Genomic DNA, 26,363 nt, shown 5'->3' with positions numbered 1-26,363 from the left:
GAAAGTAAACAATCTCACAGATAAATTGCAAAGTGTACATGTAGGTGACTGAATTCTTCTTACCTTTAATGTCAAAACTTCATCTTCTTGTTGTGAGTGTACAGGTATGTGTTGTAGAAGGTTGTTTTCTTCACAATAAAGTTCCTTTAATGGCAGATGCGCCAGCTGAAACAACAAAGCAAAAATTATGTTTCGAAAACGCACAGGAAAAAATTCCTAAAATTGGCGTTTTTTTTTTTAATAAAGTGGTTTATATTCTTTTCCCATTCTGGCTTTTTTTCCGAAAAACATGGTAAGGGTTCGGCTTTTCCATTAAGCCTGGTTTTCACTAGCGACGCAAGCACAAGCGCGATCACGCGAAAAGGGAAAATTTTGATCCTTGTCCTTGTGCTTGCCGATTTGCCCTTTTTGCGTGATCCAGCCACTTGTGCTTTTGCTTGAGTCGAAGCCGGTTTCACGGAGATATAAGAGCTGTTATCCTTGCGCTTCAGTGTGCTTGCGTCGCTAGTGAAAACCAGGCTTTAATGGTTTTGATAATGGATTTAGTAAAATTACCATTCAAACACCAGTGATGTTTTTTTTGTGAAATTTTCGTGTGGAGTTAACAAAACGACAGTTACCAAAAAAATAATTGTCCTTTTTATTTTATATTGCCCACAATAAGGTACGAAATAAATCTTTTAAAATATGAATAAGCTTAACATATAAAAGAGAAAACTAAGTGTAGCCTCCCGTAATGGACTAAGCCACGCACAAACAAGAAATCTCCCAAGAAGACACCTCAGTGTTCTGTTTGCATGCCTGTCTACTTTTTTGAGGTCCAACCATATGTTGTCAAACTGATTAAATTTTAGTGGAATGATAGAACGGCACCACACCTGTATTCTAGTATATTAATAATTTGATTTCACTCACACAGAAAGCAAAAAAAAAAAAAAAAATACATTATCATCAAACCTCAGCAGGAAATATTCGCAGTCTGTTGGCTGACACATCGAGTACTCTGAGCTGAGTACATTTTGATAAGCCCTGACAAAACAAGACAGTATAAAATAGTATAACAGAGTTCTGTTGGCTATGAAATGAGTGAAGCTTTCCTGTAACATACCAGTGAGAGTAGAAAAGTGCAACAGGAGTGCAAAGTTGTAATACTGGTGCAAATAATAACGATGATTTCTGAGTATAAAGAAACGTGAAGACTGTTGATAGAATCATCTGAGGTATTTCAAAGATGGCTGAAGTTCAGCTGAAGCCTTTCGAAGACAGCGGCAAAGACTAGAAAATTTTTCAATTGCTTTATGGGCTGGTGCAATTTTGTTAGCCTTTGAAAATACTCATGCTTATTTATTCCAAATTGCACTCAAAATTATGTTATAAATCCAGTATACAATTTAATGATAAGACCCATACCTCTGGTAACTCCTCAATAAAGTTTTTGTACACATAGAGTTTTGCAAGATTCCGAAGAAATGCCATATCTTCTGGAAGGCTAAATTCATTTGGAACAAACAGTCGAAATCTGCATTTAGTAACAATTTTTGTTTCCACATGGTCACAAAATGAATGTACTTTGACTGCATGAAAAAGTCACACATCCTGGCTACTAATATTTCAGTTCCCAATTTATTTCAAAATTAACAACAGTTCTGAAATGGCCGATTCCCTCTATAGCGTGCGCCTGCAGGGAATGACGGTAGTTATATTCATCAAACCATGCACAAGACTCAGCAATGATGCACATTGCTGAGTCTTGCGCATGGTTTGATAAATACAACTACCATGATTTCTGCAAGCCCGCACTATAGGGGGAATTGGGCACTGGTACTCCTAGGTTCAAAACAATACCATGACGGGCTTGTAATAGATATTTTAAATTTATTAATACCTTGATATTTGGTTATCAGCAAGATGCAGTTCTGTCAGGTTGATCAAGTGACAAATTTCTGTTGGGATGCTTTGTAATTGATTGTGATCCACACTAAGGAACTGCAAGGACACCAGCCTGGGAGTAAAAAGAACAATTCAACAAATAATTTAAATTTTTAATTAACATATTAATTTACAGCAGGGTTAATTCTGCTGTAATTTGAAACTATTACATATTAATATAATTTCCAGAAGTGAATTCAATTTTGATTGGTCAAGAAGCTCGGATTATGATGCAATATTCACCGTGCTAGGCGATGAATATAGCATCTGAAGGTTTGGCTACTAAGCCATGCCACTTTTGCCACCCAGGCTAGTGAACATGGCGGCATTAATGCTGAATGAAAATTTCTCTCTTTTAAAAGAAATCCCTTCAAGTCCTGTATATTTATACATGTAACATTGGGAATTTTGCAAATTACCTACCAAGGCTTTTGGACTGAAAATATTTTCAAGAGATGGTTTTCAAGGGGTTAGAATTGATCGTAATGTTGGTTTTGTTTTGTTTTATTGTTCAAATTAAACTTGAGTGTAAATTACGATTTCAATCGATGAATTAAACTGGTTTACACGTATGCAAGGGAGCACTTGTGTTTGTTGTTTTCATGCTTTCTTTTGTTTTTTGCAGTTCTTGATATTCACCTCTGAAAATTATACTAAAACAATTATTCCCCTCAGGCTCAGTGATTACTGTTGAATAATCCCCTCAACTTCATCTCGAGGATTATTCAACAATAATCACTTCTCCTTCGGCAAATAATTGTTAAATATAAAATAATATTATTATACCTGTTTATTTCACTTGGTAATGTATGTAGCTGGTTTCCATTCAGATTAAGAAATGTGAGTTTTTGAAGTCCACCTAAGAAGAACATGACAGGAAAAAATTTACCAGGCCAGACCAAAGTGTTCTGCGATCAATCTTTTATCCCAGTATCAGCATTGTATGCTGCCATGAAATACAGTATCCACACCCACCTATGGAAAGTCAATTTTGTAAATTCCGAGGAGAAGGAAGTGTCAAAAGTCAAATTTTTAAAGAAAGTATATAGATAACTTGAAAGTTTATGAATGGTGGAGGTCAGGGAGGCGTTAAATTGAGCCAAAATCCTTGCGGGGAGAGGTACAGATATTTTTTGGAGTAGCTGTTTGTTTAAAAATTTAATAAGTCATTGGTTTCCTCCAGCCCTTGAGAAATCAAAGATACTACACCCTTTTGGAATAATCCTGATCAACCTTTGCCTCCATCCCAGGGGGAATTGAAGTCCCAGTGATATGTGCATATGTTGGGGGTATAATATAGGAAACCAGTTTAAAGCCATTTGAGATTTCAGTTGATGTTGTATCAGCTGCATAAAAAATATACAAGCAAAAAAGTGAACTGCCATTAACCCACCCATCCCCTCTCTGCTCTCATGGCTGTGGATACTAATGATGTGCATAACAGCTTTGATCAAATGAAAATAAAGCGCCTATCAATGGTTTGCCCCAGTATGGGAGTTCAGGAAACCCCAGGGGAATTTGACATTTTCAGGTTCTCAAATGTCAATTTCCCCACCCTTGGGTCTCCATTGAGAGTCAAATTCCCACCCTTGGCCAGGTCCTCTCCGCTTTCCAAGATGGGGATTGAGTAAAATTTTTCACCAAGGGGACTATTGAGGATGTCAAAATCCCTACCCAGTTGATTTACTACCCTAAGTCAAATTCCCATGGGTTGCCCCCCCCCCCCATCCTGGGCAAACCATTGATAGGTGCATAACAATAGATCAAAGACTCTGCAGGAGTTTTTGTACAGAGCACACCACATCATCGGAATGGAAACTTCTTGCAAAGGACATGTCTGACCTTGCACCTATAATTCACACAGGTGTTCAAAACTTTACTGCTGGTAGAGAGAGATCTTTTATACTCTACATTGAATCTTCCAGGACTACTGACATTTAATATTATAGTGGCCTGTGGAATTGTAAAAAAGTTAAGTTATTTCAATTTATTATAACAGAAAATTTATTATACTCACTGAGAACAACAGAATTAAGTTCCTTTAATTGGTTGTTGAACAAATGTAATCTCTGCAAGCCAGACAAGAAGGAAAGGACCTCTGGAAGACCTTCAAGCTTGTTATTTCCGAGGTTCAAGGACTCAAGCTAAAAACATTAAAAAATAGTTCATCGATTAATAAAAATCAGTTGATGTAATATGTGTAATTAAGTTTATAATCGTATCAATTGATTCCTGATAAGTATAATTGTTTATCGTGGTTTTCCCTACTTAACAACCACTATCTAATCCTAACTGTAAAATGGCGTTGCCCGTTATCATTTTTTTTGCTTACAAAAACAGTAAACAGACCAGCTGATATAAACATGAAGATCTCAGTTGTCACCTGTTTAAGTGAGGAAAATTCAGGAGGTAGGTCTGTTAATACATTGTTCTTCAAATCCACAGTTTTTAGAGAAGTTATTTTGCCGATTATTGGCGGAACATTTCGCAACTGCTTATTGCAAATACTCAGAGATTTCGGCTTTCCTTTTGTAGCGTTTAGCAAAATTCTATCCGCCATTTTGTATCCATGTCAGTAATGCTCGCGGGCTCATAAACTCTAGTTCTCATGCTCAGGCTCTCAACTCAAGCGAACGACTGTCCAAGCGAACATCTTTGTAGGCTTTTAAAAATAATACAGATGGTTTTGAAGGTTTTATAAAACATTTTCAAACATGAGTGGAGTGTCATTTGTGTCAGAGACAGAAATAGACGAAGTACGTAAAAAAAGGCAAGAAGAATGGGAAAAAGTGAGAAAGGAAGACGATCCATTAGGTAAACTATACAGCTTATTAGCTTATGTTTGTTTAACACTACTGATTTATTACTGGCTGTGTTTCTTGAAAATAAGTTCTAGGCAGTTACGAATGTATTATGAATGTCTCGATCTTAGCTGAATATTCATCATGAAGGTCTCTTTTAGCCTGTGAAATCAAATCATTATTGAGACAAACAAAAGAAATTTGTTATTCCCAATATATTTGTTATTTTTTTTATTGTAGTCAGTTGACACCCCTTCCCAGGAAATTGAGAATTATAACAAAATGAGAATTATATTGCCACTGTTTTTCCTGGTAGAGTGTCCCGAGCAAGTGCATGACAATAAGACCTTGTATGAGAGACTGCAGGAGCAGAAGCAGAAGAAGCAAGATGAATGGGATGAACAACATCAGCTAAGTAAGCTTAAGTTCACAGGACAGGACAAAACATGGACCCCCTCTATGCAAAAAAATGGACCGGGTCTATCGACCCCTTTCATGGACCGGGTCCATGGATATCCCTATTTGTCCATGTCCTAAAATATTTATAGAGGGGGTCCATGTTTTGTCCTCACCCTAAGTTCACAACATGTTTCTGTTTAATTAATGTAAGACTGAACATGTTTTGCAGTATTTTATGGTCAGTCTGTGAATGAAGATTTAATGCAGAGAGAAAGAGACTCATAACCTCCGAAAAGCCATTTCCAAGTTTAATAAAATGAGAGAGAGATTCTACTTCAAACTAGAATATTATAAATGCACCACTAGGCCAAGTTCCAGGGGAGGGGGGGGGGGGTACTCCCATAAATTTTGGATAGGGGTGTGCCGCGTAAGTTCTTAAACCCTCACCCTATTTAAGAATAAAGAAGGTGAAAATTGATACCCTTTTTAAGGCCCAAAACTGAATAACTAAAAGTGGCTATGAGCCACTAAACTCGGAAAAGTTATTATGAAACAAGAATCGAAAACAACAAACTGACAAATAAAGGTTTGCTAAGACAAATGATGTTAAACTTTCTAAACTTCTGTTTACTTTACTTTGATTGTCATCAAATACTGATCGAGAGCAGACCGAAAGGCCAAGAGATAGAGTTCCCATTTGTTGCAAATTGATTTCTTTCTTTTTATTTTTCCTTTTTGTTATTTGAAGGTTACGATAAATAATAATAATAATAATAATAATATCATTGGCTATAAGTCGAGCGATTTTTTTTTTCACCAAATCGTACTGAAATCAATTCATCTTTAGCTGAGTGTTTAGGGTTAGTTTTTTTCTAACTGGTTCTAAAAAACCAAAGGTTTACGGTCTCGGCTTATAGCTGAATAGATATCATAATGTTATTTTAAGAAAACTGACATTAATACAATATTTCGGTTGGTGACTAAGCATGTTAGTTTTATGTAATTTAACAAGACATGTAGGTATCAGAGAAAAGGTCTAATTCTCTAGAGGCCTTAAAACACTTGCACGCATTGCGTGCATATGTATAACAGGAAACGAGTGAAGGAGTGATGGAGTGAATTCACTTCGCCCACTACAACTCTTTTCCGAGTTAAAAATGACACCCTTTTCAAGGGGAGGAGAAGTGTTCCATGATGACCCAAATAATGGCTAACCGCGCACGGCAAAACCCAAATCTTTATAAAATCGCTTTACTAATACTTGAACCGGGGGGCCAAGTAAAAAAAAAAAAACCTAAAATGCTTCTTGTCGAAATTTCTATAAAAAAGAGAGCGGGTGGGCGCTTTTTTGCTCATTTCTTATTTTTTATTTTGTTGCATTTCTTACTTGTGTTGATCCAATATCGATGTTTTTTACTCCATAGTCAAATTATCCAGAAGCGAACCAGTAAGGACCTGGTGTACCAAGACTTTAAAATTTTTGCTTGCATTCTTATTAAGGACGTATACATGTGCGGAAATCTTCCAATTGCAATTTTTCTTTTACATTCACCACTGCTAGTTTAGGAGTTACTTTTGTCAGAAATGTAAAAACATTGGGGGTAACCAAATTCGTTTTCGAAATACAATATCTGAAAGAAGGCACTTATTTGGATACATTTGATTTTGTCACTCGCTATGACCTCTGCGGCTTCTGGCAACAAAATATTTTAAATGAATTGATGTAGATCAACTTCCTTTGTTCGAATTTATTTGAGTGGGTCTATTGCACAAATATATTTTACTTTTATAGTCCCTTAGAGTAAACCTTGTCTTTAACAATTGGATTTTCAACCGTTCAAACAGCAAAATGTGACTGATTCGATTGCGTGCGGGAAGAGAAACTGAAAAAAAAAACCCTTCTAACATTCAAATTTGGCTCATTTTTTCGTCAATCTGTAGAGATCTATCCCAAAAATAAAAATACTATCAATTGAAAAAATAAAATACTATCAGAATGAGAGTAAAAATAGTTATATAATGTTTCTAATCTTAATTTTGTTGTGTTTAGGAATTCATTTTTTAACATCTTTATTTTTTTTAAGAAAATATGATACGGGGCCTTGATGGTGATGAGACAGTGTTTCTTGACTTGGTTGCCAAGCAACAAGAAGAAATAGCCAATCGACGATTTGATGAAGAGTCACAAGAAATTAAAGGATATCGGGTAAGGCTAACTGTTACATCAGTGTACTTCTATATGTGGCCCTTAAAAAAGTCTAAATCAGTCAAGCAGTACTAGTGGTCCCTAGGTTGATTGGTTAGTCAGTTGCTTGGTCAGTTGGTCGGTTGTTAATAATCAACCAAGTTTGTTTGTCCATTTCTTGGTTGGTAGCAGATTGGTTGCTTGTCAGTCATTCAGTTGGTCGGTCACTTTTATAATATTTATATACGATTTAGACCAACTGTATAGAGCATTATGTAGAGAGAATGCCATAAAACACACTCTGCTCAATCTGCGGAATGGTTGCATTTTTGCTGCAGTAAATCATCTTAAAGTGGACCTTTTTGAAAAGGGAAGTTCCCAACAATGGGTTAAAAAATGTGGGTTGATTGGAAGATTTGATCAATTTTTTTTATTTATTGTTGTCATAATCATGATTGACAGCAGTGAAAAAAACGATTTGTAGTTGGGTTGTTAACTTCCATGTTCACATATTATTGATAGGCACAGTAAGATAGACTGCCACCTGTTGATGGAATTTTTCAAGCTAAGAATCAAAGTTGACAATAATATAACTTTTATTGAATGCAAACTAAGTTATTCTTTTTTTCATTCCTTTTTTGGTCAAAGGATGCAGTTTCTCAGTTCCAGAGCACAGTAGTAGCTGTGCCCACAAACATCAAGTCACCAGGGTCAGCAGTATCAAACAGAAAATCCTCTCAGGAGTCTGGGGCCAAAAAAAGCCAGTTACAACTTATAGCAGGCGCAATAAAAAGAAAAAGGTACATAAAGATAACATTCATAGATCTGTTCTTTACTTGGGAGACAGCAACCAGTTTTTCCCAATGACTATAAGAGCAACCAAAACAACAAATTTGAGCTAGCTGAGCCTGCAACGTAGAACATGGGGTGATTAATCATTCTCAATATAAAGGCAGTGTTTGGTTACAGAAGAGAGTGTAGCAAGTTTGTTTTTGGACGAAATTCGAGGTTTTTGATGTAATCAAATATGTTATTGAGCATTTGAATACATATACTGCTAAAACAAACTCATTTTATAGTACATTGAGTTCATTTGATAGAATTTGTTTTATTTGCATGTATTACATTTAGTTTGTGATGGACTGAGTTAGATAAAAATGTCAGTCGAATCCTGTAACATCTCTTTTCTATCTCTATTTTGTTGTTACTTTATAGTAGTAGCAGTAGTAGCAGCAGTCAGGCGTCCATGGAAAAGAAGTCAAAAACATCTGAGGAGGTTACGCAAAGTAAGGAATTTAAGCAAAAAGTTGCATGTTTATTATGAACAACAACAACAACAACAAAATAAGTGAAGTGACGCTATTTTAGAGGATCAATGTTTCTTTCAAAGTGATCTTCAAACTTGAAACAGTAGAAACGCAATGAACAATTTTAGAACACTCTAAAAATTTAAAGTCATTCTCAATATATCAAACATGTCAATATTTGATATAATAAATCATATATGTCAAACACTTTTATCATGAGCCTCTGGCTCGGGAGACTGGGCAACCACTCCCCGTGCTTTTTGACGTAAAATAAATTACCTTTACCTTTACCTATCGGTTGTTGTGACATTCGAGAAAACGCTGGCTCGAGGTTTCATAAATTGCAAAATGTTTTGTATTTAAATATCAAAAACACTACAGTATTGATGTGATGGTTCGGTCTTTACAGTTTTTGGTACAATTTGGTATTTTTCTTTGTTTTCTATTCTGTAACATATATAACCTTACACCAGAACAAATGAAAATACCAAATAGAAACAAGGGCAAATTTGAACCACAACATCGAGATGAAAATAGTTATTGTTAGAACCCTTGCTGCTCTTTCTTCCACTTTCGTATAAAGGACTACAAGTAGCTTGTTCAATGCCTCTTGTGTTAAACTTATATCTTTAATTAAAAACAGGTACGTCAGAAGTACATGCACAGGAAAAAGTGTCTTCCCGGAAATCCAGCACAAGTTTGGAAGAAGATGAAGTGAAAGAAGAACTTCTTAAAAACAGAACTGATACTGCTACGAAATATGAAACAAAACCTGAACACAATCAGGAAAAACAGGCAAAACAGGTTATACCAGGACTTGGTGTTTATTCGGACTCGAGTGACTCAGAGGCTTCATCCAGTGAATCATGATTTGGATTGTTATGAATGAAGCGTGTTGTCAGTGATGGTAAAGCAACGCTACGTGTTGTTCTCAGATATGAATCACTTAAGATGTAATACCTTTAATGGGGTCGGTTTCATCGTCAGTGAAGCAGTGCTTCGGGCATTCGAACTCCAAGACTCAAGACCTCGTATTAGAATTTCTCACTTTTATAAGTAGTTTTCATTTTTAATGGAACAGTATTTTGGACAAAGTCAGATAATTAATGTAGCTTGTCAGTTAGCGAGGCCGCGTTGATCTGAGAGTTGTAAATTTTAAATGTCACTCCTTAAGCATCAGATTTAATCTCCGGGTAAACAGTGCTTTGGACGAATGTTCCTCATGTTTCAGAGACAGCAAGTGAATCAGTTTGATTCTACTGTGCGAGACTCTCGTAAGTGGTGGAATAGAAACTCAATGAAACTGTTGCACTCTGTTGGTGCTGGACAAGTAGTGTTGCTAGTTGCTGTTGAGTATGACAGCTTTGGCTCCATAACCAGTGTGCCGGAAAATAAACGAAAGCCGCGCACAAGGCTTAGAGGGCGGTGGAAATGGAATTATAATGGCAGCCCTAATCACAACTTTCATGAAACGCAGCGCTTTTTTCAATTTTTTTTTAAAAATTACAATCTTGTTCAGTTCTGCTTGTCCATACATGTATGTATTTCGCTTCTGCTTGCTATTTTCAAAAAATTATGGTGTTGAGGTTTTGTTCAATTTTAAAGAAGCTGCCTCTTTCACGGTATATAAAATATTAAGTTTCTTGCGATGAACAAAACTTCCGTTAAATCAAAGGCAACCACAAATAATACGAAATAGAAGTAGCAGTAAGCCAAAACGAAACAAGTGACGTCACGACTCAGACAAGGCTCAGACAAACAAACCGAAACGGCGGACGATTTTCCTAAAACACGTTCTAAAAGAGCCGGTGTTCCTAAAACACTTTCATAAAACGAAAACTTCGCCTAGATTCCTTCTAGAACTATTTCTCTTAGAATACGCTGAAGTTTTCTGAGCCTCGTGGAGGTTAAATTCATTTGCATTCTATTTTTAGACCTCGCGCGCTTCGCTATTGAACGTGAAAACCTAGGCTTGATATTTCAAAATAAGCTATTTGTAAAGTAGCTTCATAAAGGCACTGGGCATGACACGCCAAGACAGATGTTGCTTGGCAATTGGTAAACAGAGGATGCCCACAAGGATCTGCGTTAGGGCCACTTCTTTGGAACATCTACCAGAACGACCTGGCCTATGAAATTAAATCGAACCTTTCTATGTACGCGGTTGACCATCAGATTTACGAAACAGGAAAGGATCTCGCAAACGTAAAGTCATCACTTAGCAGGAATGCAGATAAGGCTTTTAAATGGTATGATGACAACATGTTCAAGGGTAACTATAGTAAATACAAAACCATGGCAGTGCAGAACAAAAGAGAGAGAACAGATCTGACCATGACTGTTCAAGGAAGCGAAATCGAGTCGACAGAGAAGCTGAACCTTTTAGGAGTGACGATAGATAGTAAGCTAAACTTTAACGACCATATCAACAACGTGTGTAAGAAAGCAAGTCAAAGGATTGGAGTCCTTATGAGACTGAAAAACCTGATACCAACAGAAGCAAAGCTGCAACTATATAAAGCTGCCATTTTACCACACCTAACTTACTGTCACCTTACCTGGCACTTCTGCAAGGCTAGCGATAGGAGAAAGCTTGAACGCGTACAAGAAAGAGGACTTAGGGCAGTATTTAAGGATAAACAATCTTGCTATGAGAAACTACTGACAAAAGCAGACATACCATCGTTGTACAACAGGCGATTACAGGACATTGCCATCTTTATGTATAAAGTAAACATAAATTGCTGCCCGAGAGACTCAGTAATCTTTTCCAATTAGACAGTGGCTTATATAATTTTAGAAAACGTGAATTTGTTCAACCCCGATTCTCTTCGGTAACATTTGGCAAACACTCTCTTCGATACCTAGGGCCCAAACTTTGGAATGCTCTCACACCTAGACTAAGAAATTTACCCTCTTTAAAACAATTCAAATGCGTTATACGTGGTCGGGACCTCACTGCGCTGGCTGCTAATATCAGTGTCTGTCGGGGTTGCAAACTATGTCAAGAATGACTGGCAGCCAACATTACATGACATAATTTTTACTTTTAACATAATTTTAATTTTTATATTTTAATATAGTTAAAGAAACAGAATTTTAATATATTTGTACTTAGGTTTTTTTAAATGTATATAAATATTTTCGATTTTATATATATTAATTACGTTTTTTTAGTTAGGCAGGTTAGGTGTCCACAATTAGTAGAGGGGACTTTTCCCCTCAGCTACTACAGATTTGACACGTTAATAAAGTTGTTATTATTATTATTATTATTATTATTATTATTATTATTATTATTATTATTATTATTATTATTATTATTATTATTATTATTATTATTATGTTCCTTACGTAATGTTTGCTTAAAGTCCTTAGCGCCGGGACCAAACCATGGTCCTGGGGCACTAAAGGGTAGTCAGTATTTAGCTTGACAACACCCTCCTCAAAATATGCGCTGTACCCAGCAAGGTTATCTTCTGTAGTTCACACTGATGCTTATTTGGCCGGGGATTCTTCCAATATAACTCTCTAGTCCCTTTTTGATAGCTCCAAGTGCTCCAATGATAACTGGTATCGTTTCCGTTCTCATGCCCCACATTCGGCCTGTTTCGATTTCCAATTTCGATTTATTATTATTATTTTATTATTTTATTATTTATTATTTATTATTATTATTATTATTATTATTTCGATTTATTATTATTTCCAATTATTTCCAATTTCGATTTACTATTATTTCGATTTATTATTATTATTATTATTATTACATGTAGCAGCGATATGACACGGACAAAATCATAACATGTATCAGAAGTATACACACACACACAAGAAAATGTAGCGGGGAGGTGTGGGCTGATACTCTTCAAGGGACGCGTGACCTGCTACATTTTCTTGTGTGTGCTTGTTGTGTCCCTGCGACATGCCCCTTCGTTTGTTAGGACCATAACACAGGAGTGTATCAGACAGGGTTTCCAAAGCTGTATCTTGCTTCTTTAAGAAGTGGTTCCAGAATCAGAATCAGGGTAATAGCATCTAACACAGTATATTTCCAGGTCTTCAACCAGCAGACCGCGTATTTAAAACTCAAAATGACCGGTAAAGTAGCAGGTTACATTATGTTGTTTTCGTCCTTCAATTTGATGTGATGGCCCATGTGGTAGCGATGCGTTGCGTTAAAAAGCTTCGGGTCCTTTGAAACTAATCAGTACTAGAAGCAGTGTCTGACATTTGCAGAATGCAAACTCAAAGTAAATATGTCGTCATTATACCATCATTGGAAACTAACCGCAAGCAGGCTAACCGGGGGGGAGGGGGGGGGGGATTTAGGCTAACAAGTTTCCCAAGTCTGCCGTCTGCATTTGTCGGACAGCTTCCTTCGTTAACATCATGCAAGAAATAAAAGTGATGGGAATTACATGCTTAAAGCGAGTTTCCATACGCCTGCATTTCACTCATTTATTTATCGCTTGATCGCAACTAAATTCTTGGAAATTCGTTTGCCAGGGCCTTTTTAAGGTCTTTTAAGATTAGTTGTGCGCGATACCGCAACAACATGAACACTCATTTTTAGCCATTTTAGGAAACTTTTTTTCAGTGCTTGCTTCTTAACGCTGACATACTCTTTCGGGACCAGGTACCCCAGGTTATTTGCTGGCGATAAATAAATGTCCTCGCCGAACGAAAAGTTTAATAATGAGTAGTACAATAGCTCTGCACGTGCATTATACATCTTGGTACATTTCGTATCGGTACCCGTCGTCTGTCAAACAGCAGCGTGAATGAATAACAAATTTTGCGTAATTTGGAGAGCGCGAACCACGACTGCTTTATATCTTTGTGTTCGCTTTGGAATTAAATGCTGTCTTAACATATATATTCAGCTGGAGCCAAATGTATTGACGCCAATGGACACTAAATAGATCAATGTCTTGCATTGTAGATACTTGTATAAGATGATAAAATGTAGAGAGCATTGAGTCATTACGTGTAAGTTCTTTAACAATTCCTCATAAAACATGGCGAATTCCATAACTTTTGACCCTTGCCATGTACCAGTAAATTTAATTTTAAATGAAGTTACAAAAATGGCGTCTCGCAAACAATACAGTGAATGCGACAGGTCGTGCAGTCGTCAATTTGTCGTGAACTGAGAAGCAACCGCTCAACCGCGTTTTTTTGGATTAGCTTGTTCCATTCCTATTCTCTTCGCCGGGTAAAAGACCGCGGTTTGAATAGCTTCGGGTCTCAAAGTTCCACTTTGTTTTTGGTTAACACATTCATTGTAAAGCGTTGTTTTGTTCCGCTTCCTCGAACGGTTCCACATAGCGTTTCTTGCAAATATACAAACACGAAGCAACAAGAAGGCTTGTTACAATCGCTATTAATGCAATGATGGCGGGGACGTTCATTTTCATCAGTCCTCTACTCAGTTATAAACACATGCCTGTAGGTGATTCAAAAATATCTTCCAGGATTTTAGAGCACGTTGAAACTGCAGGATGTAAATCACAAATACGTCTGGCAAATTGCGCAGGATATCGGGCTTGCCACTATATTTATACAGCATTAAATGTTTTTTCAAAGCTGACAGAAATGCCAGCTTTTAGAGTTTGTGATGTTGAAAGTAAACGAAAACGTTTATATATGCCAGAGCCGTGGTGAGTATTTTAATGAGAAATGTTGACACCTGTCAAACGGGTAAGCTGGAAGTCGTCGAATTATTCCGCCTTAAAATTACTTTTTTAATAAAACCGGAAAAAAGAGAAACTTCAGACACTGAGATTATAATTATACAAAATAAAATTCCAGATGTAGAGTCTCCACTGTTTTCAGATTTATTTCGAGGAATTAATTTACTTTTTTTTCACAGGGAAAAAATTAATGTCGCGGTCTCAAACTGAGTTTTGAATACACATGAAAAACAGAGTGACATTGTTTTCTGTGTATTGTTTGTTGAACAAAACGGTCTGTCCTGCAGATTGGCTTAATGTTTTAGCTTTGTCTGATGGCCCGGCTATCTTAGTAAAATTTTTCTTTGTTTCGTTGATTTTTCCATCCGATGGGCTTTCAAGGGATTCGCTTTTTTCACGATCCCATAATACATCTTGTTTACCCCCAAAATGTTTTGCATAAGCATTGTTTTCAATTTCCCTTGGGATTTACAATGACGTACAATCGTCCCAAGAGAAATTGAAAACAATGCTTCTTTTTTTTTTGGGCGGGGGGGGGGGGGGGGTAAACAAGATGTACTATGGGAACGGTGAAAACAGCGAATTCCGAAAGGTTTATAAGGGACGGACCATTAGAAAAGTGATGGGGGGGGGGGGGGGGGTGGGGAAAAAGCAAAAAAAAATTCATGCAAGGCGAAATGCCAAGAAAAAAAATTCGTGCAAAGGGGAAGGCAAAGAAAAAAAATTCATGCAGAAGGAAAGTTCCTATTAAGCACTAAAAACACCTGTAATGTTACACTTGATAAGATCGACTTTTCGACGAAATATATCAGGGGGAATCGGAAATGCTGAAAATAGCATTTCCGACCCTAGAAATTTCAAAATTTTCTGGGGGAGCATGCTCCCAGACCCCCCTACAGACAAGCGTCTCCAGCGCTCAACTTGTATATTTATTAAATCAAATGCCATGTACTGTTATTTTGCTCCCCTGATATAGTCATACTGATTGTTTTCTTCACCCTATGCCGATGGTTAACGGAAATTCATCCAACATGTCTTAAAATGTTGGTATAAATTTCCGTATAACCATCGTGCGTAGGGGAAGAAAACAATCAGTATGACTTGTCGGGGTAGCCAAATAACAGTAATGGAATTTGATTTAAGCTATTCTTAATATTTTTTTACAGATATAATGATCAAAGATGGGCATAGATAGCCTTTACGGGACTGGTCAATAAGTGTGTGTGTGTGTGTGTGTGTGTGTGTGTGTGTGTGTGTGTGGGGGGGGGGGGGGGTGGGCCGGAGTAGAAAGGGGGTGGGTCATGTTGTTTTGGTCTTTAACATAGAGGGTGAGACATTTTACTTACTTTAAATTATTATAGTTACAAGAAAATCCCCAGTGGTATTCATCAGTATAAATTGATAAATTTCTTGACGTGAGCAGTTTTAGATGTATTTCTAGCGATTTCAGAATGCCCAAATATAAAAATTTTCAGGGGGGAGCATGCCCCCGGCCCCCCTAGATGGTTTGTGATCATAGTAGCGCTTTTCGGTAGGCTCGCTCAAGCTGCCTCTTTTCCAATTGCTCCGACCCACCCCCCAGTACTTTAATATTGACCAGTCCCTAAGGATTAAAACAATTAATAACCACATTTTGGGGGGAATATTCAAACTATTTAGCAAATGATCAACAAAGCAACAGTCGTCAAAAGCATGGTATAACGTAACAATACCGGTCCAACAAAAACTATTTGTCAAAAAAAAAAACATTTGTTTAAAAAAAAAATTCGAGCAGAGGGTTACACCCGCAAAAAAAAATTCCTGCACAAGCAATGGACGTAAAAAAAAATTCCTGCAAGACAAAAATCCCCCACCCCCCCTATCACTTTTCTAATGGTTCCGTCCCTAAGTCGTCCCGTTGCACGATTGGGGTCTGAAATCGAACTTGCGTAGTTAAGTCAAGTGAGATGGGCTTGACGTCAAGAAATCGCGACTCCGATTGTCACACATCGCCGAAAGCCGGAAAACCTTTTGCCATATATTGATTTATAGTATATAGTCCACCTGCATACATACCCCTCTGTCTCGCGTAGCTTAAATTAATTAACTAATTAAGTGGCAGTTTCTCTTAAAGCGGTCCATCGCATTTCGGGTCGGAAAATAGTTTTCCCTCAAACTTTGCCCAGTGAACTATCTTAGTTTGTAAGTAAATGCAACGACTTTAGTTTTTGGAAATACGTTAAAATATATTTTTTAGAGCTCTCAACAGTGAAGGCTGCAAAAGGCCTAATTTTGAGCTTGGCCAGAACGAGAAATTTCATAAGTTGACGAGCTCGCCGCTCAAAAACAACCAAACGCACCAAATTATTATTATTATTCCTACGTTAAGTGGTCCTTCAAAGGTTGGAAACGCATGTTAATTTTGATATATTTTGATTTACGGTTCCGTGAAAATTTAAATATCAGCAACCCTTAGATCGCTTTTTGCAAACATGCAAAAGTATGGTGTCTTTGCTGGCCTTTATTTCACGAGTCCAGACCAGACATTCTAAATTCCAACTGAATCCTACTAAACAGATGTAAGGAAGCATAGAAATATAAAAATACCTTGCACTTTTTATCTTTCTTTGCCACAGCGACTTCGAACATTTTGTGCTTATGCGAGTATTTCATACACATTATGCAAATGAGCTTACTTACTCGCATAAGCACGAAATGTTCGAAGTCGCTGTGGTATTTTAACGTATTTCCAAAAACTGAAGTCGTTGCATTTACTTACAACCTAAGATAGTTCACTGGGCAAAGTTTGAGGGAAAACGTTTTTCCGACCCGAAATGCGATGGACCGCTTTAAGAGAAACTGCCACTTAATACTTTTTATTTTATTTTTTCTTATTTTGTTTCTCGTCTTGTATTGTAACTGGTGTGTATTGTAAGTAAGTTAGTGTAAGTAATGTAAAGTAAGTAATGTTAAGTGTTGTAAAATGCTGAAAAAATAAACAAATTACAAGAAAAAGCTTAGCCAGCTTGTGATCTTCCTTGCTTACAATATAGTTAAATAACTAAACGGATAATGCTTCACGACTGTCTTATAGTGTTGTAATTTCACTCTTTTCTATCGCCTCTCAATACGATAAACTAGGAAAGATTATTCGCATAGCGCGCCTCTGAATACTTTCGATATATCGATGTCGTCAGACAAATATTTCGGGAGACTTCGATGGAATAGTTGACACGAAAATTCTAGCACTGTTGATCGTTCGGTAACATGTACGAAACTGAATTTATTATATGTGAAGAATGGATAAATACATACTACTTGGATACGTGCGTGACAGTGCAATAAAGGTGCTATTGCATATAATTATTAATACATTCTTAGGTGCAAATGAATGTGCAAGTGATAATTACATAGTGCAACACCTTTCCCCTTTTGGAAGATGAAAAATAATTATGAAATGTCCATACACGCTCCACCAATTAAAATTGAAACACTATTTGTCTTAGCTGTTGTTAGTCAAGGAGAGTCTTTAAATATCGAAAGCAATGTCCAAATTTATAGTCAAAGTTCAATTCGCTTGAGCGTTCATTCCATTATAAAGTTATTAAATCTTGCGGGGAGTCTACGTTCTCTTGTTGAACGGCGAAGTGGAGGTGCAAGTTCGTGTTCCATTGGGTGATCAGGTACTTCTGTTGGTTCACTTTCAGACGGTAGGGATGCAGTTTCAAATCGGTCCAATCCTCTATCATAGTTGTCGGCTGGTTCTGCCTTTGCCTCCTTGATTTGTGCGTGGTTTCGCCTTACTGGTCCCACAGCTGTGCTCACGATGCAGGAACTTGGGGCAGGTTTTCCAATTATCTCCCCATAGATCCAGGGTCGATGTTTGTTTGTAGGCCTAGGTTTCACGTACACTTTTTCTCCTTTTGAGAATTCGGTAAGCGGCGCCGATGCCCTCTTGTCGTACTGGGCCTTTGACCTCCGTCTTCTTTCCCCAATGTTTTCTTGTACTAGGCTTGGGGACACTGTCTGTGGAAACAGTTGATGCGGAGCTGTGGGGATTATGTCGTGTAGTCTTCTAGACATGAGGCGTTGTGCTGGTGAATAATTGTATCCTTGCTGTGGTGTGTTTCGGCATGCCAAAAGGGCCAGGTAGGGGTCCTCGTGGCGAGACTTTTTCAGAATGTTCTTTGCAATTTTGACTGCGGACTCCGCCTTTCCGTTCCCTCGGCTGTGGTATGGTGATGAATTGCGTGTAATGAATCCGTATTCTCGAGCAAAACGTGAGTATTCATGGCTTTCAAACTGCGGGCCGTTATCGGTTATGCACTCGTCTGGAATTCCATGTCGAGTAAATTGCCTTTTCATGGCTCGGACAACTGTGTTGGCTGATGTGTTCCTGCCGAGGGGGTCTAGTTCAAAGAAGTCGCTGTAATGGTCGACCATAACGAGGTAGTTGTTTCCGTCCAGCTGAAATAGGTCGGCACTTATTTTGGACCACGGTCTGGTGGGTATCTCATAGGATTGCATTGGTTCTCGCGGTCGCTCGCTTAGGTACTGGGCACAAAGTCCACATGATAAGCATTTCTCCCTGATTGCGGCTTGCATTCCTGGCCAGAACAGAGACTCGCGTGCTCGTCTTATGCTGCTGTCGGCTCCCTGGTGCGCTTTGTGTATTTTCTGTAACATCTCGTCTCGTAGAGTGGCTGGGACAATAACTTGATGGGACCTGTAGAGGACACCATCATAAACTGAAATTTCATCTCTGAAGTTCCAATACAGCCTTAGTTGCTCTGGGGCTTCCTTTCTTTCTGAAGGCCATCCATTCACTATCACCGTATGTAGAGCTGCTAGCACTGGGTCTTTGGCAGTTTCTCGTCTTATTCGTTGCAGAGTGTCGGGTGTAACTTGATTTGGTTCAAATTCCATCTCAGCCATTTCACATTTCACATAGTGCAACACCTTTCCCCTTTTGGAAGATGAAAAATAATTATGAAATGTCCATACACGCTCCACCAATTAAAATTGAAACACTATTTGTCTTAGCTGTTGTTAGTCAAGGAGAGTCTCTTTCTCTTTCACGGAATTTAACAGAGTTTTGAACAGCTAAAATTGATATTTGTGTCGTAGGAAACCTGAAAATAATGGTCCATTTTATTACAAATTGCTATTTTAAAGTAGTGAAACTGTTAACAATTATTTTTGGCTGCGGATGGCTAAGATGGAAATGGATTGAATTTGCAAAAAATAAGGCTAAGCTTTTCAAAGTTGTTTCCGCGTGTCATCAAATAATCGATATTTATGGCCCAAGTTTGATTTTCTACAAATCAAGGCTGTATCTTCCATTAGATGTTCAAAGATAATGTTTTTTCATGGGTTTAGTTGCCAACCACTATTTTCAGAACAGTTTGGACTAAAAATCTGCGAAATTCTCGTGACGTAGCTCCTTTAATGACTGAACAGTAAAAAGCTAGCACTGAGATCAGCCATACTTTTGCCGGCCCTCTTAAGAGTTGACTCAAAAGATACAGACAACGTGCCGCCTTGGAGGTGATCGATGGTATCCACGTGATCCTTCCATTTCAAGTCATTACTGATCATAACCCATAGGACTTTAGCAGAAGATGCCCTATCAAACTGCACGCCATCTAACTTAACCGGGCCATGAGATGGTGGAGTTTTCTTAAAGCAAACAACAGGCCCTTAGATAGGGTGGTACGATGGGTGCGTCCAACCCCCCCTTCCCCCATGAACCTTAGAAGTCCGCTCATTGTGAAAAAAATATTAAAATAAATAAATAAAGGGAAATGGTATTTCTATACTTCGACTATTTACATTCAATATGGTCCTTTGGGTTGAAGGTCCACCATTTATAGACTCGTGTGGTACATTTTGGACCAAATTGTGTGATTTTAGGTTAATTTCAACGATTCATTCTACCTAATGTCCTTCATAGTCGAACCGTTCAAAGTTCTATAAATATTCTCAGGCGCTACCTAAAGAGAGGAGACTGGGTACTTGTTGAGCTCAGAAGCTCCCAAGGAGGTGGAACTTGCCACAGTGCTAAAAGATCAACAAACCGACTCTGGCTGATTTATGTAATTACCATTTGACACTGATATGAAGAAACCTATCTTTTTCCCGTCTTCCTTCTATGCAATGCCGTCATTGTTAGCTAAATAAATTGTAAATTACGTTTTCAAGGTTCTGTTTTGAAAAATATGATTTAAATTTAAAAATGTACCAGAATTATTTTCGTTGTTACCTTCACTTTTACCTGCCTTTTATCCTAACAAACTGTTTTCAAAACGCACGAATTGCTTTCTCAGATAACCTATTTTTTTAAAAAAATTTCCTGGGGGAGAATACCCCCAGACCCCCGTACGTTACTTGAGGCGCTCATACGCACCCCCTCCCCCCATGCAAAATCCTGGTAACGGGCCTGAACAAATAACTCTTTAACTGGAAGTTATTCTCCTGAGACCAACTGGAGATGTGGTCGATAGGTTCCTGTAAAGAGTTTTCCCCCAAACTCTAAATACAGTTAAAACCCACGTATAAGAACTTAGATTTATCCAACTAAGCCTAAATACAGGGCCGTGTCTAGGATTTTTTGTTTGCGGGGGCAACTGTTTTTTTTTTAGTTTAGTTTTTCTTTTTTTTCTTTAGGTTTCTTAATTTTTTAGTTTTCCTGGCGGGGGCAACTTCCCCCTGCTCCCCCTCCCCCCCCCCCCCGCTAGTACGGCCCTGAAATAGGTTCTTATATAAAATGGTATTTAGTGAGATTATAGGCTCGTGGTCATCAATTAGCTCAAGCTCGCCAGACTAAACACTTAGCTCATGACCCGTTATGAGAGGATTATAGGGAATCCTTAGTTTAAAAATCGCCCAATTGTTGCCGTTTACTTCGTAGTCCAGTCCCTGAACTCTCTCTTCCGCGCGCCTTTTATAGGGGCTGAACACTATTTACTTCGCCGTTCGGCTTTGAATAAACAAATCTGGCAAAATTATTGACCTTACATTTTCAGGCGCTTGTACGAGAGTTCAAACGCTTCGACTTCATCTGATAGTCACCTCTATACTACATGTAAACTAAGGAGTCCCTATAATCCTCACATAACATGTCATGAACATAAGTGTTTAGTCTGGCAAACTTGAGCTAATTGATGACAGCTACTGTCTCGTCACGTAATTGCATGTGAAACATATCAGTCGAATATTTTGAAGGTCTTTGAATATTAGACTGAGCTGTCGATTATAACAAACACCTTGGAGTCACTATCTCTGGGACTATCTTGGGATTGCTAGGTCTATCAACTTTATTGGTCTCAAAATGTTACAATAATAAGTAAATAAAAAGGACCAAAAAGGAATTGCGCGAACGGGAAAATAGTTACCCATGCGAGGCGCAACCCTAAAAACTAAAAAGAATGACGATAAAAATCGTAAATTAAAAATATATATATGTGCATACAATAAATCTAATTAATTACTTATATTTAAAATTATAGTTAAAAAATCTAATTAATTACTTATAGCTTAAGTTATAAAACAAGATGCAGATAATATTAATCACTTAAATTAAAAGCGGTGGCAAGGGCAGTTACGGAAGAGGAACCAGGTGCAGGGCATGTCAATATCATAGGTAGTGTCCAGTAGAGTAAAATAAGTGGCGCGCAGAAAATATTTGAATAAACTTGGGCTAGAAAATTTGTCGTGAGGGGCGAGGTTACAGATAGTGTTAAATTATTATCATATCAACTCGGTCTAAGCGAAAGCTAGGTATGTCATGAGATTGATACGATAAGCAGCCTACATTAAATTAAGAAGAAAGTCTCTCTCTTTGGTGCAGGTGTATTAGATAATATTTGACTTTGTGACATCGATGCTACCAAGTATTTATACAAAGTATGCGAATCTCGCACTAGTTCCAATCACAATTAGACTATCCACCCCCCTTTTTGCGTTTTTCTTTCGATCGCTACATCACACACAATGTTAAGCGCCCAAAGGGTAGTAAACTAACTTGTTTTAGCAGAGTAGAGGCTGGACGCCAGCGTAAAAGTTCCGTTTTCGCCGTTCACACTACGCCACCTAACCGACGGTTTCAAATTACTCCACTTTGGAGACCATTATGGAAAAGCTCCGTTTTCGGTGACCGAAAACGACGTTTCAGTGTGGACGGTTGGCCTATCTGGAGAAAAAAGGTTATCAAACTTATCCGGATTAGTATGGGCGGAACCTAAGTTAAAAATTCTTTCAAGAATTGCAGTTTCTTTTCCATCCGTTACCATCCTTGTTTATCTTCAGTTAATTATTACTTCTATGGTGCTTTTCTGACTTCAAACCTATTATTTTGAGGTTTCCTTTAATTTAAAAGTAATTTGTATATCAGAAACATGGATTAAATAGTCGTTGCATAGTTCCCTTATGATGTATAATTGGCACGTTAACTGTTAACTTACATTGGTAAACTAGCCGTTGAGCTTAGCATATTTCACGTATATAAAGTACCTTCTTTTTAATAGCCTTATTCTTAAATCTGCGCGTGAGTATAAGTGTAATCAAGACAATTTCATGTAGAACCCAAACAGGTTTTTTACTGTGTAGTAAATAATAAAGATGTGGAATAAATAATAAAGATGTGGAATTGTACCAGTTGTTTTTACTTATCGTCTAGCAAGGTTTCTCGAGTAACCTCCATGTACCTCGTGTAGAGATCCAGCCCAGGATAGGGGTCATCATCAATGATTTCTTTTTGCACACTGGCAACGAGCTCGTCGCCATACTCGTTGATAATTTTTTCAACTTTACACAGCGCCCAAAAGTAGCCGTAATTGAAATCTGATGATGCTATCATGATATCGATTGTAAAGAAACACTTGCCATGTAGGGAGTTATCCGGGAGGGGCCTAGAGGCTCGTTTGACGGTGAGAGTTATGGATGAACCATCAATGCCTGATGGCTCGATTAGATCTTTTACGCTAATGAGCACGTTATTAGTTCCGCCTTTCATGTCAACAAAGTTTATTTTTCCAGGGGGTTGCCCCATTGTATCGACGTCCCATTTTAAGAATAGTAAATTACTTTCGTCTCTATCTTTATAACTTATGTAGTAGCCTGGTCTCTCAAAAACTTTAATTTCCCCAGTAATCAGGACGGGACTGATATACCCAGGAATAATCGGTCTAGGATTTGCATTATTGATGAAGAGGTTGCCTGTAGTTTCCGTCTCTTACAACACTTGAAAGAGAGGAAGCGGTGCCTGCCCTGTTTTATCGAAAACTACCAATTTTTTCTTAAAAATAACAACGTCATTCGCCTGAATGTTTGAAGCTGAAGTCATTTTTAAGTATACTTTTGGGGTTTGGTTGCTTTTGTCGATAATCTGAAACCAAGGAACATGCCTGCTATTATGATAAAAAGATCCTAGTAGAACACAAACCGATACATGTTCTTTAGCAAGGCTTGCTAAATCATCGCAGTTGAATTCGTAAGTATTTTTTCCGCTTTGTTAAACAACTTTAAACGAGTTAAAATTTGGTACGTTATAAAGGGGGGCGGGAGGAGGCGACGGTTTCCCAAAAAAAAAAAACGATCCCCCTCGTCTTTTTTTGACGCTCATCGTTTCACGCGTTGCTGCTTAACAAACAAACTAACCATTGAGATATATATAACTACATTTTGGAGCCGACCGAGTTCTTTGATCTTAAACTGCACTTAGTTAAAAGTCCTAAACTATGTTTTTCTCTCCAGCATTCTCTTTCGGCCTAACTTAACACTTAAAACCCGTTTTTTAAAAACAGTTTTATAGTAAATGGCAGTCAACAATACGCTTTGAGGCGTCGTTTATTCATTCATTTCACATTTCATCTCATTCATCTCATTTCATTTCACATTTCATTCACATTTCATTCACATTTCATTTTCATTTCACATTTCATTCATCTCATTTCATTTCACATTTCATCTCATTCATTTCATTTCATTTCATTCATTTCACATTTCATCATATCATAAGAAAGAAATCTTCGAACCCCCCCAACACCTTCACCTGAAGAACTGGTTGGGATGTTCTTCAGTTGGGCTGATCCAATGAATAATCAGAGTTTCGTGGTCCTCCCTTACATCAAAGGCATTACCGAACCTCTTACAAGAATTCTCAAAAATCACGATATCCGAGTAACCAACAAACCAATCAAGACACTACAACAAGAGTTCCCTGTTCCCAAGTTTCGACCTCGGGTCGTCGACCAGTGCAATGTTGTTTACAAAATCCCTTGTGCGTCTTGTCCCTGGAGTTACATCGGCGAGACAAAAAGATCGTTTAGCACACGGCGAAAAGAACATATCAGGAATACTAAACAATGCGCTAAAGGCTCCAATGTAGCAAAACATGCCTGGACTCTTGATCACGCCATCGACTTTGAAAACGCGGAGATAATTGACAAGGGAAACAATCGCATTAGAAAGACACTTGAATCGTGGCACACGGCAAAAACGGTCGAGGCCGACAACAATTCGTGCCCTCTGCCAGGACAATATAACATTCTTTTAAACAAACAGTAATTTATACACTTTTAGCATTCCGTTTAACATTCTTTTACACATACTTTTTACTTTTTAATTTATGCGATTCGCTAGTCATATTTAAATTTTTAGGTCCATTTTATCACTTCATTTTTATCCGTCGAAGACAGCAGTCTGGCTGTCGAAAGCTAATAATTTTTAAAACATTTTTACCAGAGAACGCTTTTAATCTTCTTATTTCACATTTCATTTATGAGCTTACTGGACAATCATTTATTATTTTGCACACAAACGGAAGCTTGACGTCGTTGACTTTCGCTTCCCATGAACCATCTCTGCTCATAGAGACGTAGTTTTGCTCATCGGTCACATCTGGTTCCCAGTCTCCAAAATCCACCTCAGTGCCATCGTACCAAACCCATGGCCTGTTCTGCACGGTCCTTCGCTTCAAGCCAATCCACGCACGAGCATTATTCCCCATCTTGCTTTTGACAATGTCGTTTTCCCGTCGGCTGTGGATGCTGACCAGATGCCCTTTCAATTCCACGCACCTTTTCTCCGCAGTTCGTGCCATCACTGCTTCGTTCACAAACTGGTAGGTTATGAATTCAGCTAAAAAAGTACGGAGAAAGAAAGAAAATTGTAATTTATGAAACTTATCTACCTTATTTTCTCAATTAACGCCCCGGCGTTTTTTTTCAAACCTGGCCTGGTGGTTAAACATATATCTTGCTTTTATTAAAAACTAGCAATGGTTATTTGCAATTCCTGCGTTTTGATTGGTAAACTGGCAATGGTATAAGCTCATATGCCATTGACCACAAAATTAATATGGTAGCCGATACGCGTCAACGAAAACAGCTTGGGAGCTCAAATATTGCAATTCCTTGGGCGTTTTTAATAAAACAATTATTCCATTCGCGCTTGTTGGATATGAAGTCGTTATAGCCAACTCGGCGCTATGCGCCCCGTTGGCTATCTACCATATCCAACGCGCGCTCGTGGAATAATGTCAAACAAACCTACAGCATATCATAATTCAAATGAATACCTAAGGGCCTATTTTCAACTCGATCTTGGAGACACAGCGTCATATGTGGGTTGAGTTTGTTGCTGGTTCTTGTCCTTGCTCCGAGGGTTTTTCTCTGGGTTCTCCGGTTTTCCTCCCTCCACAAAAAATAACGCTTTTAATATAAATTCTAATTCGATCGTGATTTCGAGCGCCACAGGTTTATCAGTCAAAAGACTGTTTCGTGCTACCCTCATAAAACAAAGTTTATTTATTTATTTATTTATTTATTTATTATACCAACCGTCATCCATTTTCTCGTAGTAGCAGTAACGTAGCTCCAGTTCATCATTTGAAGTCGATCCCTCCGGCTTGATGTCACCAGTGATACTTGAAGATGCACTATCATGAGGCGGCATAGAAGCAACCTGTACTGTTCGAAAAGCCAGTGGTGATTCCTTTGCACCACAGACTTTTTGACATGGTTGTCCAGCGACGTTACTAAGTATAAAGGGTTTTTCTGTGAATTTA

The 26,363-nt window shown here is 38.0% G+C and overlaps 3 protein-coding genes across 4 annotated transcripts in view; 1 reads left to right on the top strand and 2 right to left on the bottom strand.

The window, feature by feature from the left end:
* The window catches only part of LOC144651269 (leucine-rich repeat-containing protein 69-like), a 204,359-nt gene extending 199,812 nt beyond the window's left edge, over positions 1-4,547 (bottom strand). For both annotated transcript variants that reach the window (XM_078511205.1, XM_078511204.1), the window contains exons 1-7: positions 4,313-4,547; positions 3,947-4,073; positions 2,716-2,788; positions 1,886-2,002; positions 1,411-1,489; positions 958-1,029; positions 64-165 (exon numbers count right to left, since the gene is read on the bottom strand). In XM_078511205.1, the coding sequence (XP_078367331.1) occupies positions 64-165; positions 958-1,029; positions 1,411-1,489; positions 1,886-2,002; positions 2,716-2,788; positions 3,947-4,073; positions 4,313-4,489 (747 nt within the window). In that variant the 5' untranslated portion in view covers positions 4,490-4,547. The remainder of the gene's footprint in view (positions 1-63; positions 166-957; positions 1,030-1,410; positions 1,490-1,885; positions 2,003-2,715; positions 2,789-3,946; positions 4,074-4,312) is intronic.
* Positions 4,548-4,583: 36 nt separating this feature from the next.
* On the top strand, positions 4,584-11,893 carry LOC144651307 (PSME3-interacting protein-like). The gene is made up of 6 exons (XM_078511251.1): positions 4,584-4,743; positions 5,047-5,145; positions 7,214-7,335; positions 7,963-8,114; positions 8,530-8,600; positions 9,265-11,893. Exons 1-6 carry the CDS (start codon positions 4,644-4,646, stop codon positions 9,489-9,491), a joined length of 771 nt encoding a protein of 256 aa, XP_078367377.1. The 5' UTR covers positions 4,584-4,643; the 3' UTR covers positions 9,492-11,893.
* A 12,266-nt stretch (positions 11,894-24,159) lies between these two features.
* LOC144648092 (uncharacterized) overlaps positions 24,160-26,363 on the bottom strand; it is a 14,071-nt gene continuing 11,867 nt past the window's right edge. The window contains exons 9-10 of the mRNA XM_078507727.1: positions 26,137-26,352; positions 24,160-25,435 (exon numbers count right to left, since the gene is read on the bottom strand). Of these exons, the coding sequence (XP_078363853.1) occupies positions 25,074-25,435; positions 26,137-26,352 (578 nt within the window). The 3' untranslated portion in view covers positions 24,160-25,073. The remainder of the gene's footprint in view (positions 25,436-26,136; positions 26,353-26,363) is intronic.

Source organism: Oculina patagonica, chromosome 4, assembly GCF_052425735.1.
Source record: "Oculina patagonica isolate OP01 chromosome 4, crgOcupat, whole genome shotgun sequence".
Classification (NCBI taxonomy): Eukaryota; Metazoa; Cnidaria; class Anthozoa; order Scleractinia; family Oculinidae; genus Oculina; species Oculina patagonica.
The sequence above is the reverse complement of the archived record's forward strand: the minus strand, read 5'-3'. Positions and strand labels throughout refer to the sequence as shown.

Bases quoted from the DNA above. Each gene is read 5' to 3' on its own strand.
- LOC144651307 (XM_078511251.1), top strand. From the start codon at position 4,644: ATGAGTGGAGTGTCATTTGTGTCAGAGACAGAAATAGACGAAGTACGT. The intron at 8,115-8,529 runs GTACATAAAGAT...GTTACTTTATAG, and splicing joins GGCGCAATAAAAAGAAAAAG to TAGTAGCAGTAGTAGCAGCA. The intron at 8,601-9,264 runs GTAAGGAATTTA...AATTAAAAACAG, and splicing joins ATCTGAGGAGGTTACGCAAA to GTACGTCAGAAGTACATGCA.